At 34.7% G+C, this 13,915-nt stretch overlaps 1 protein-coding gene and 1 pseudogene across 1 annotated transcript; both read left to right on the forward strand.

The window, feature by feature from the left end:
- The first annotated feature begins 96 nt into the window (after positions 1-96).
- On the forward strand, positions 97-9,615 carry LOC128232863 (uncharacterized). Its single transcript, XM_052946640.1, has 4 exons — positions 97-324; positions 5,150-5,677; positions 5,889-5,975; positions 6,126-9,615. The coding sequence occupies exons 1-4, from the start codon at positions 288-290 to the stop codon at positions 6,602-6,604; spliced, it is 1,131 nt and encodes a 376-aa protein (XP_052802600.1). The 5' UTR covers positions 97-287; the 3' UTR covers positions 6,605-9,615.
- A 1,331-nt stretch (positions 9,616-10,946) lies between these two features.
- LOC128230837 (transmembrane protein 183-like) lies at positions 10,947-12,240 on the forward strand (annotated as a pseudogene).
- The last annotated feature ends 1,675 nt before the right edge of the window (positions 12,241-13,915 follow it).

A 13,915-nucleotide genomic window follows, 5' to 3' on the forward strand; every position in this document is an offset into this window, starting at 1 on the left:
ACCACTGCCACTGTGTAGGCGGATTGCTGATCACGCGTTTCTATATTTAGCCCAAGGTAATTCCCATTTGAACTAGCACAGTATAGTATTGGGAAACGAAAGTAGACTTGTTTATTTGCAAAACGGCCAAAAATCCTGTGACTAAACATCGCGTCATTCATTTATCTGCTTAAAAGGTGCCACTGATTAACTGCCAAACCATAATTGCATTTACGAGGGAGAATACTGTTTAATATTAACAAGAATAAATGTGAGGAACCCACCACACTGGGAACCCTAGAGGCTAGATGAAAAGGGTTGGCGACGGGATTCCTCCCATTACAGGTCACTATTTTCATATTGAATAAATGTTAAAAGTAACTTATGATTACAAGTTAAAGGTAGAGCAATGGTAAAATGAACTTTTCGTCACATAATCAATATAGTTATAAAGTAAACCTTGGAGTAAAACTGGGCCGGGTGTGGGGCTCGAACCAACGACTGACGGAACACTTACTAGCACAGCGCTCTAACCAACTGAGCTAACCGGGCGACTGGTTCTAACCCACACACACTACAGTTATACTTGTATACAGTACTGTTTCTTTAAAATATCTGCTTAATGTCATTATGATAATATACATGTGATTAAGAACCACTAATATAAACTTTCCTGGTAAAAGATTTCCCCCGGATGATTGCCCCCCCAGACATTAGCCCCTAGGACCATAGCCCTCCCGGATGATAGCCCCCCGTCTTAGTGAAAAAACGGACGATATCCCCCCCAATATTAAAATGCATATTATAACCAGTTTATTTAAGCAAATTTGCAAAACAATGATTTTTATTATAAAATGAAACAACCCAAAGGCATAAATCAATGAAAAAAAAATCATGAATAGTGAAAAATAAACGGAAAAAGCATGTGATTTTACAATGAAACATTTATTATTTTAAAAGTTAATTGTTTTCTCTGTTATTTGTTGACTAAGCACTTATTTAATAATCTTATTTATTTAATAATATGCAAATTTAAAAGAGTGTATATATGTAAAGTCATTTATATATATGCAGGGGGGCTATTGTCTGGGGGGGCTATTGTCTGGGAGGGCTATCATCCGGGGGGGATATGGTCCTAGGGGCTAATGTCGGGGGGGGGGGGGGGGGCTATCATCCTACACTTGGAAATATCGGATATATGAGGGATGGAAACAATTTTCGGTTGATATTTGTTCTCAAAAAATTTATCTTAGTTATAGTAGCATCTAAATCAAAAATCTTACAACATGATTTGACTACAACTGATTCTGCCTTGCATTAATGTTATACTTGTAATGCATGTGTATTTGCAGTTGGTCAATGCGCTCTACGCCCATTTAACTCGGCCAGGGTTAAGAAGATACAAACTAATAATAAAATAGTCCGATTTTGACCAATGTGCTGTACCCTTTTGGACAAGTTCCCTGTTACATTCCTTAATATTTTAGGTTAAGTGTGTCAATTCAGATTTACCCACCTTAAAGGGTATAGCTACATGAGTACATGTACATTTGAAACTGTTTAACGCTGTAGCTACTTATGTAGGACATGTTCTGATATTTAATGTTTAGCTAAAGTAATATTATATTCCCGCCTGTAGATATTAACTATATACTATTATACTGCACACATTTGTCTTGCTGTGTTCTTGATGTACATTTGTGTACAAAATTTAGTTGGATTTCATCTTCTATAAACACCAGACATTTAAACATGACATTCTAGTGCTGTAGGTAACGTGAGGGCGATATTTTATTTTCGGTATTTTCTTTGCTTTTCATATTATCAATATAGTTCATAACAACTGTCAAGTATCATACATGCCATATTTTTTGGAGACCATTCCATGAGATTTGGTCAAAAGGCTTAAAATTTAGGGGGATTTGGAAAGTATTCAGGGGGATTTTATATCGAAAGTCTAAGTTCACGAAATATCAATTTTTTGTATTTTATTCACATAATTATATAAAAATATTCATTCAAAATTGCAATGACAACTGAACTAACATCAATTCATAATATATTATGCATATAACACTTCAATGTATATATATATAAAAGGTTAAATAATAAAAAAAGTAAATTTTTACAAAAAGCACTACTAAAAAAATGAATTTTTAGGCACTTCACAGAACTAAGTAAGCACTACTAAAAAAAATCATTTTTAGGCACTTCACAGCACAAGGTCCACATGACAATCAGGATAGCAAACACATGCACAATTAATTGCATGAATTGGTTGATTTATATAGCATGTCCTTGGAAGGAACAAATGAGCTGCAAATGTTAAGTTCATTAAACTTTACACTCAGCAGATTGTGTATTGTTTCTGAAGTCAATCTTGACCTTGAGTCTCTGAATTTTTCTCAATATGCTTAAACAACGCTCAGCGTTTCAGTTTCATGGTGACTGTACTGATATGAATTTAGAATAATCCATCATTATCAGAAACAGTACAGTATACCGTAACATTTTCACACGTCGGAAAATTGTCCAATAGTTGCGTGACACGGCGTGTTAACATCTTCATTTGTAATTTAATGTCAACAACCTTACAGGGTTAAAAACAAACAAGCAATTAGTGACACCTATACAAATTTATTGCGACCTTTCGATCGTATAACGCAGAGATCAAAGGCGCTATTATGGCACACTGTGTAACAACCAAAACATGTACCCTACTGATTGACAGTTTGTGCAAGGCTGTATACACACCATCAATCGATAATCCAGATGTAAAATACAGCGCATCAAATTCCTTACCGTAAACACGCAGATCAAATCTCGGGTAATAAAACCAGTGACAACACGCTTGTAAGCGGAGATTTAAAAAAAAAAAATCATTTTTTTTTTTTTTGGAAATTCCGGGGGATTTGCATCTCCCGCCGGGAGACCGGGGGATGGACCGGAATTCCGGGGAATTTTTTCCCCCTCCGGGGGATATGGCATGTATGAAGTATTCAAAACATATCTTCCATATCTTTAACCGCTTTTTATTTAACCATGTCCGTTGTCTTCATCCGTTTATATTACTTATTGCATTCAACTAAGGCATTTTGTAAGATGGTAACATGCATGTACTGAACTTTGAGTTTTAAATGATGGAGAAAAAAACTGATGAGTTTCCAACTCACAACCCTTATATCCTATGATTAGAATTCCAGCCGGATACAGACTATTTTTAAACATTTACAAGCTTGTCTTTTTTATCTGTATATAACACCTATTAGAATATGAATACTGAAAAGTGCATTTTAGAATTTAAAAAATAACTCACGAAAACATTTTCACTCGTACTTGTAGCTCCATGTTTTTGAAGATAAGTTTTGCACTCAAAATCGGATTTAGTTATTATTTAGCACTAAATTTTGAGTACAAAACAATGAATCACACCCAAATAATTATTTTATTCGACGCTGTGAAACTGATGTTGTTTACTGAAGACTATAATCCATTGACTACGACACTGATTTTCGCTTAAAACGTGTATTTTACATTACGGAAACTGAAAGTAAACTGGAAATTAATACCGGAAATAAATACAACGGTGCGTCTTGCAAAATGTTCCAAACAAATATCAGCTGTTTTGCGGTTACCCGGACCTGATTTTGTTCAGACACGAAAGCTTGCTCGCGAAGAATGTATAGCATGGAACAATCTTCAATAAAAATGCGAACTCGATTTTGCAGGCTTTAATTCTTGGTAAAAGGAATTCAGAAAATAGGGGAAATTCAGAAGTAAACAAAAAATCATTATAACCAAATATTTGTAATAATCATATACACCTATATAATCTGTACAGTAGAAGTTATGTATTTTTCGAACCTGTATTATTTACATTATTAATAACATTACATGTCATGGCACTTATATTATATACTAAATCACTGAGAAGTGGATTGAAAGAGAATATATAAGTGCGGGTGCAACCCCCCCCCCCCCCAAAAAAAAAATAATAAAAACAACAACAACAACAAAATAACAGCTGCAGCAAATCCGACGAACAAATGATCGATTTGTTATGGCCTTAAGTTAATCTTAGGGTCACATCCATTATTGACTTACTCCACTTTATTGGTCAGGTATTAATAACAAATAATCCGATAAGCTGCATCGTTCTTAGATCCGATTAAGACCAACATTGGATACCAGCCCTGGCCAGATTTGATATACTGAAACACAATGATAAATTAAACTACATGTTTAATGTAATATGTTTTTTCTGAGTTTTATTTAGATAAAAAATGTAGTTTAATTGAATGCATGGCAATATTGTTTACAATCATCGGATAAATTTATGTTTAAGTACACATATCTGGGTTTGAAAATAAATCAATGTATTCAGACTCAAGTAATACATACATACGAATGTGTCTGTCTTGTTGACTTTAGATTAAATTTTGCGTGGCTATTTCTCGGTGGGTCAGCACGCCTGGGAACTGTTGCACCCCTTGTACCGCGACATTAGACAATTTGACCCACGGTGGTTTGAGGATAGATAAGCACTTCGATAATATGCACTAAATTCATATTTTATTAATCCTGACAGTGATCATATTTTTGGATTGTCTCCGCCGGTGACTTCCAGATTTTCCGACTTCGGGAAAATACAAAAGCATGCCAAAATACCTGACTTAATGATATATACACTGTATGTGCACTTTTTTTACTTTTGAATGCTACACTGTGTATTGGAGCTGGCCTTATATAGATCTTGTTTTGGGATTGGGGGTTATTCAAGAAAAAATATTGCCATTTTCTTCATTCAAGAAGACTGCAGATGTGTAAACCAAAGTGTGGAACTATTATGACTTTTTTGGGAAATGAACACTTTCTCTAGGGGACTTATTTAAATTATATGTTTTGTCAATGGTTATGCATATCTATTTCTGATTAATGTCTTAGGGTATATACTGATCACTTGACAGTTTTCGAAGAGTGCCATCAAGCCCCTAAATCGCTCAACTATCCTCCCGTGAACCAATGTGATTCAAATAGCTTTATTGTCCTGACTTTAAGACGAATCCGATCATCATCGAAACTTTGAAATTAAAAATAAAGAGCAATAAACTTTAACCTTATTGTTTCCATGCAAATTTATTATTTTAAACATACACTCTTACAATTTCAGGTAGAAAAAGAATGGCAATGGAAGAACAAAGCCATATATCAAATCCAAATGCCGGGGCTGCAATCTTCTTTTGCAATTATGGCACCGATGATAATACATGTAGCAATAACTTTAAGTTCCGGGAAAACTGTGCAAAAGACCTGGATAATGTGCAGTCTGTGTTTATCAAAAGTCTGAGATTTGATTGGTTGAACGAAGACAAACTTAACCGTAACTTGTTCATAAACGATTGGGATCATACAAAGAATACTGCAAGTGGGAAAAGGGAGAACTGCGGGAAATGTTTGAAATGCCTTATTATCAATAAAGACTTTTCAAATTATAAGTACTTGGTATTAGCCATAAGCTCCCACGGATTGTCCAGAAAAGGTGAACAGTATGTGCATTTTCTTAGCTCAACGGAACCCACGATGTTGTCGTTGTCCGAGGTTCTAGCAACTCTTAGTGACACACAGTGTCCTACCTTGAAAGGGAAACCACGTATCGTCATCGTTCAGGCATGCAGAACGGACAGCGAATTCCCGACTTGTAAGTTTCCCAATTCTCGTTTTCCGTTAAATACTTTTCAACCGGTCTAATGTTTAAAACATCAGTGACAGTATTGAATTCATTCATTCAAGTCTTTATGTTTATATCTAGCTGGGACCAATAACAAATTCAATCCTACTCCCAGTACTGAAGTTTTGCCTAAGTTTCATTGTTCGATCATCGCCCTAAAAGTCAGTGATCTTCATTTCAGTTGCCGAAGATCGAGGTGTCGTTTTTTATACAGAACAACATAAGGGGGAAAAATGTGCTATCGGAGATGTATTTCAACGATTCGAACGTAAGTTTCCACACGTTTCCCCTTAAATGATTTTTTTATATTACACGAAATATTTGTTACCACTCGATGTCATATAATCTTATAAAAATAATAAATTCAGTAGTAAATCAGTATATATACCAAACCTTTCTTTTGATATCTGATGTACAGATTTAACAATTCGACCTGTTGATGAGAGCAATGCTGGCCTAATGGAAGACGCTGCAACTCCCACAACACGGCAAGGCAATGCTGAGCCAATAACCGTATTAGTTCCAGCCGACGAAACAGATGAGACAAAAATGAAGGTTCCCAAGAACTTTCTCGTTATCTACCCGACGGCACCTTATCGCAATTCCAAAAGAAACGAAAATGAAGGGTCATGGTTTGAATTTCACCTAAAGGAAGTTGTTGATGAATATAAACATCCCACAGAGCTCGATTTCTTGCAAATTCTTACCGAAACCAGTCGAAGAGTATCGAAGCGTGAAACTGTTGTTTATAAAAGAAACTCAACGGGGGATATCCAATATGAAACAGATACTGGGTGTCCATTGAGGGATGAGCACAAATCCGGAATGAAAAACGTCGTGTGGGTTGAGCATAGACTCACTCAGCCTTTGGTCTTTAGAACAGCCAGCGGGAACTAGACTTATTTGAGATTCTAGTACTCACTTTATGGCTAATTACACTAAAACACGGTTTTGGAACTGGTCGCCTCCCTATGCCAATGATTGCACGTTGGAACAGGAAATATTGTGGTTATTTAGGAGTAGTGATGCGCATGATATTGTATGTATCATGTACATGTGCATTCAACGTCGCATTTTTCCACTCAAGTTGTCCTCATTGTTAATCAAAAGGATTTTTAGTACGCAATATAAGTGCATTGGTGTTAAAATGGTGTTTTATGACGATTTGATGCAATTGTATTGTGAGCAATTGGTTATTTCACACACAAGGATATGAAGAAGATCTCCCTACTCAATGATTGGTTTGAAGCAGATTAGACATAAGCATATCAATATGTGTTGAACATAAGGTGGACATAATGTGCGCATTATTTATTTAGGCACAGACTGATCATACGAAGTCATTATGGTTATGCAAGTGTTTGGCACGAAAGTAACATTATTAGATCGCACAGACTAGATATCAGAAATAGCATTGTCTGTCGGTCACATGTTCGACATAAGAAAAGCTACATGGTCCAAATCTATCATATATTTATATATACATATCGTCGTGACTGAATATAGTCTAACCCAGTCTCTGGTATTTAGGGTGGTTAGTGAAAACTAGATAGGCAATGTAAATACACTGTTTAAAACGCTTATGATTAATATTTATTTCATGCATACCGGTGAAAGAGTGAAAAATATTAGTGATTGATAACTTGATCATTTCACTCTGGCTCGAGTGAAATGATAACCCTTGCTCATTCCACTCTGTACAGACAACTCGGGACTATTTTTTCCATCTTTTAGTAGAATTGCTTCCCTTGACTTTGAAAAAATACATGTATGTCACAAGTACATGTTTGTTGTCGTCTGTAGTGCAGTAATATATACACATTGACAGAATCGTATTGAATTGTCACAATCAAATTATGCAATAGTTTTAATAAAACAAACATTTTTTTGCGATTGATTATAACTATTAAAAAAGAACAAGCTTACCAATTTATGTATGAACTATTTCATGGAAAATACGGTTACAATTGGTAGGTATCGGTTAAATATTTACTTGGCCACATGTGCTAGTAATAGAGTTGATAGACCATTTATTCCTACAAACTCTAACCGCGTACATGTATGCACAAGCATTTTGAATTTGACCAATTTCCAGTTTCCGTTCATCAGTTCAGCAATACATTTTTCTTTTTAAAATTTTTCAAAGTTTGCGCTGCATCCCTCTCAAAAGCATCTTCGGGCACATCCTCGACATTTCCTCTGGGGTCTTCATAAACACACGGGAACGTGACATTCAACTTTAATAGATATGAAACTAATTCGCTGTCTCAACAACAAAACATCCTTCGGCTGCACTGAGCATGAATTCACCCCGAAAAAACCCCGTAAGATCCAGAGTCTGAGAGCGACAGTGACTAGATATACACTAAGAAAAACACTAAACACAGACTTCCGTTGCTTTTACGAATACACACTTGTATAAGTCCATCATTGTTAATTTAAATCTGTTGAAATTGTTTTTGAATGTACAAAAATGCCACATGCTCAAGTTTCATTGAATTGTATTTCTACGCGATACATTTTTTTTATTTACGAAATGCTTTTGTTTAAATACTTGTTTTTTGTCTCATTAAATGTTAAACATGATAGGTTTCGTTGATGGAACTAGGGTTTAATCTAAAAATAAATTCAATTCCAACAACCATTTTCATAAAGTGTGGAACTTTTTTTTAGTGGAAGGACTGCTTGCGCGAAGAGGAGGTAACTTTGACATAGCGATTATGCCGCAGTTACTTCCCTTCGCAAAGAGGCCACAGAAATTCACTCTAGCGGGGAAAAACACGATATATGCATGAAATAAATTTTTTTTTGCTGAATTCAACAAATATCCTCTATATATATTTGATTTTTATATTATGCATTATTTGTCCTTAAGGTGTGGTATGACTGTTGACCACGAATAACATCATATTTAGCATTGGATAGTCAGCGTCTTAAATGAGGTTTTAGTTGGTTTCAGAAAGTTCAACTATGCAGACTTAAGTTTTGGTTTGATATGGGGTCTTGTTAATTTCCTCTTTATACAAACTACTAGAATCACTGAATTTTGTATTTGTATTTCAATCGCTATTTTGGCGAAGTCATTTTTAGGACACATATTATTTTTTATGTCCTATGTACATGTGCATTGCTGGGTCTATTTAATAGTCATTTTGTCGTCCTTGACTATTGAGCGAAATGAAATTATACCTGTATAAATTGGGGATGAAATAGACAGTGTGATGTAGATTGAACTCATTCAGGCTTTGCTCTTTAGGACGGCCAGTGGAAATAAGATTTCAACACTTTGTTGAACATGTTTTAAACGGACCACTTACTGTTTTAATATACAACAGTTGAAATACCCCCTTTGTGATACGCCGTTGCCGTTCTTATTTATAGCAAACATTTATTAAATTTTAGATATTCAGTCAATTCAGATGAAATTGTAAATTTTAATGTCTCTATTTTTGAATATTTATAGTTTTACTTATAAAGGCAAGTTTGTTTGAATGTTATATATGCTTGCTGGACAAATTGATGTATTTTTGAATATGTGAAAAAATAAACGTGTTTGCTAATAATTGATCGTATATTAAGTAATTGTTGTATACAAAGTTAACGACATACTGGTCTTTCGCCATTTTCACAGTACTTTAGCAGCTGTTTCACAATCAAATTTATGTACACGATTCTATTTTTGATAGCCTAGATTGATTTTAATTTGACACGTCAGGTTTATCAGTTATGGCAAAATGACCAACATTCTGCGTTTATTGTTTTGTGAATCATTTCATGCATGTAATACATTCACTCTGGAAAATTATTAACAATCAGTGTATTGCATTTCTTGATATCATTTTTGTATGAGAAAACTTATATATTCTGGTATTGCAATGTCCATAAAAAATAAATACTAACGAATAGTATGTGTTTTATGACTTTTGTTATATCGTCTATCCACACCTAGAATATCAAAAGAGGTTTATGAAAATAATGGGAGAAATTTCGGTTTTGCATAAGCATTGCGACTCTTATCATGAGCGTAAATATTTCAATATTTTAGTCAGGCTCCTAGAGGTTCTTCAAAGATTAAAAAACGTTTTTATTATGAATTGGTTGATAGTATTAAATATAAAATGATGCGTAACAGCACTACAACTGTTATGTTTAAACAAGATGGATACATTACAACTACTAGTATATACTGTGTCTACACATTTTTATTTTGAACAACAGATAATTTCAGGGCTACATTCAAATCAAAATCATGGTTTTTATATTATAATTTATCATAAAGAGTTTATTTATTAAACAAAAAAGAAACTTAATTATACCCCCGACAAATGAAGTTTGAAGGGGGTATATATATTGGAATCACTTTGAGGTCGGTCGGTCGGTCCGTCGGTTGATCGGTTTGTCGGTCGGTCCGTTGCAATTTACCTTGTCCGTAGCATAACTTAAATACTACTGGATGGAATTGGATTAAACGTCATACAATGGTAGAGCATAATGAGAGGAAGTGCAGTGTACAATAACCATAACTCTATTCTTGCTTATTACTAGGTTAATGCCCTTTGTTACTTTTTTGTCCAGAACTTTATACAATGGTAAAGCACAATGAGAGGAAGTGCAGTGTTTAAAAACCATAACTCTACTTTAGCTAATTACTGAGTTATTGCCCTTTGTTACTTTTTTCTTGTCCGGGGCATATCTTAAAAACTATTGGATGGAATTTAATAAAACTTCATACAGTGATAGATCATAATGAGGGGGAGTGCAGTGTACAGGAACCGCAATTATATTTCAGCTAATTACAGAGTTCTTGCCCTTTGTTACTTTTTCTTGTCCGGAGCATAACTTGAAAACTATTGGATGGAATTTAATAAAACTTCATACAGTGATAGATCATAATGAGAGGGAGTGCAGTGTCAGTGTGTGTATACCACGTGATAAATTACGTCATATATGCTACGTCGGAAGGCAACATTTTGCTTAAAATGAAGACTTAAATCAATGATAACTTTTCTTGTACAACACCATTTTAAATGTAACATAGGGCAGTCTATGCCTCTTAAAGAGCCCCGCATTTGTATTATTACCGAAATTTGATAAAGTCATTAGTTTCATCAAACACTTCGACAAACCTGTTTCCGAAATCATGTTTTGACAGTGCTCCGTCAGACGACCGTATTGTGAAAAGGTTTGTCGAAGTGTTTAAAGAAACTAAACTCTCAATCAAATTCTTGTAAAAGACCGAATGCGGGGCCCTGTGAGCGGCGTAGACTGCGCTATGTTTCATTTAAAATGGTGAAGAAATAGTGAAGTTATCTTTGTTTAAAGTCTTTTTTTCACATCAAAATACTGCCTTCTGACGTAGCATTTATGACGCAATTTATCACGTGGTATACACATACTGAGTGTACAGGAACCGCAATTCTATTTCAGCTAATTACAGAGTTCCTGCCCTTTGTTACTTTTTCTTGTCTGGAGCATAACTTGAAAACTATTGGATGGAATTTAATAAAACTTCATACAGTGATAGATCATAATGAGAGGGAGTGCAGTGTACAGGAACCGCATTTCTATTTCAGCTAATTACAGAGTTATTGCCCTTTGTTACTTTTTCTTGTCCGGAGCATAACTTGAAACTATTGGATAAAATTTAATAAAACTTCATACAGTGATAGATCATAATGAAAGGAAGTGCAGTGTACAGGAACGGCAATTCTTTTTCAGCAATCGGGCAGTGGTTAATGTCGAGCCCTGTCATGCATTAAAAAGTTTTTAATGACATACATTTAATATTTTCTTTGTGTTGAAATAGTTTTGAAAAAAAATAAAAATTATATCCTGCTTCGGAAGAATCACAATAATTCATTTATTTTCCTTGTCTGAATCACTTATTATTCTTGTTTTTGTATTTATTGTATATATATTGATGAGACCAACATTTCAGATGAACTCAGGATGACTTCCATTGAGTGTATTCACGGTTTACGTGCCCGTACCATCAAAATGTTGCACTTTGTGTATCCCCCTCTTGTTATGAGGACAAAGACCTCCATGCCCTTTGAAAATGAGCCCCATTGGCTTGTTGGACAGCGCTGCTTATTAACATGGCATAGGAAAATGCGTAATGACTGGAAGTTTTATTTACGATTTCGAAAAGGGGAAGAAGTGGACCTGAATAGTAACGAGCAGAAGGCTCTTTAATCACCAGGTTTTATGAAATGGCATCAGGACTGGTTTTATAACCCAGATGAGGGTGCGTCAGTTTTAGAGGTCACATGTCAAAATAATTCTCCGTTACCAATGGTGATGGGGCTGATAATGAATCGATCGAGTGTACCTGAACGTTAGCTCTGGCAGCATGCTTTACCACAGATTAAAGCTTGTGATGGACTCCAGCTAAATGGCGATCTGTGACTGCCAAAAAACACGGCAGCATGCAGGAGCTTTTCCTTGACACAGTCCTAGAGGTCAAGGTCTTTCCCTTGTGTCACCCTGCATTCGCTGACTCACAGTCCATGCTCATGGAAACTGAGGCCTAATGTGAAGAAGAAATACTTGCATAGCTAAAGGAGTGATAATTTTGTTGTCTTTTCAAATGATAATTTATTTTGTTTAATCTCAAAATAAAACATTGCTCATAAAAATGAAAAATATTTAAAGGTCATTTACATTCTCTTTCATATACATAATCAATAAATAGACATAACTGAAAATTCACTTTAAAAATGGTGCTTTTCATATCAGAGTTATGAACAATATTTTGTGAAGCTTAGATATATCATGTTTGTTTCATTCAAACATTTAGTGAGCACATTTTTATTGTCGAATTATAATTGGACCATGTTTTAACTTTATTATGTAGACAATGTTGTTAAGGAAAACTATTTTTCCTATGAATCTGTCAGTGATAATTTTATATTATTAATTTTACCCTTATAGTTTATGATTATGTTGCTTAAGAACTGACTGTGTTTAGGCTTTTAGCTAAAGAGTAATGGAAGGGTGCTGCACCATGTCCTTTCTTTGTATTAACATTTTGCCCTTTTTAACACAAGCATGGGCACCCTTGTACCTTCACAGAGTTGAGTGCTTTAAGATTATCATAGATTTCTTTAGTTTTGTTTAATACCTATTTCATTTTACATGTAATATACATACAGAACATGCATAGCTGTCAGTTCAATGATACATAATATTACTTTTAAACACATGTTTTACATGTTCTGTCAAATGTACGATATTTGAGTTCTACACAGCCCAAAACAGTGTGCCCTTTCACCCTGGGCATACTGTTCTTATTCTGCAGCACCCTGCCCCGTTTAAAACTTGGCTTTAACCCTAATGTTGTAAATGTTTGAAAAATAAATAAAACTACTTCACGTATTCTTTTCGTTGCTGTAAAAAACACATTTGAAGGAACACCTTCATTTTGCAAAGAAACTTAAATATTTACAATAATTATGAGTCAAAATGTTCACCACTGTAACTACATGTACTTTATAAAACAATAGGCTGATTGTCCAGAACTTTGTTAAAGTGAATAATGTTGTTAACAGCATTGTTATATTAACTTTGAAAGGGGCTCTTCTGATAAAACATGCTCACTTGAAACAGCTGTCTCAAAATTTGTTAGAAATTCTGCAAATCACTCGTGTATTAATTTCATTTCTTAGAGGAGTAATGATTTAAAGTTTACAACGATGACATTCACATCGTTGTTAATTTTGACAAAGTTCTGCACACTCGGGTCAGTATTTTATAAGAGAACCACTCAAAAAGGCTGATAAAAAAGGCCTAATTTAATAGAAGAAAAATGAAATGAAATGTTACATCCATTCAGAATACAACATATATTTTCGCCCAATGAAATCGCAGATAGTCAGTCATTAAGTACTACTTAATCATTAAGAATTTCAACCTTCACAAGGGTTGAAAGGTCCATCTACTGCCACTCACAATACAAATCTCTGCCTCAGATTTTGGGTTGTCAATGTTTCAGCCGAAAAGGTTGTATTCTAAGTAAAAACACCTGAAGTAATACCTTATTTATTAAGAATAAGTGTTTGTTTTCTGCAATTACCCTTCCCATTGATAATCAAGAAGATTTTACTTCATGTCATCTATTTATTGCATTATTATCAGCTTAATCAATTATAGCCGTAACTTATTTGGTTTAACGTTCTGAAATGGGCTAAGAGGGCAACCCCCCAAGAA

This window comes from Mya arenaria, chromosome 4 (genome assembly GCF_026914265.1).
Source record: "Mya arenaria isolate MELC-2E11 chromosome 4, ASM2691426v1".
NCBI classification, from domain to species: Eukaryota; Metazoa; Mollusca; class Bivalvia; order Myida; family Myidae; genus Mya; species Mya arenaria.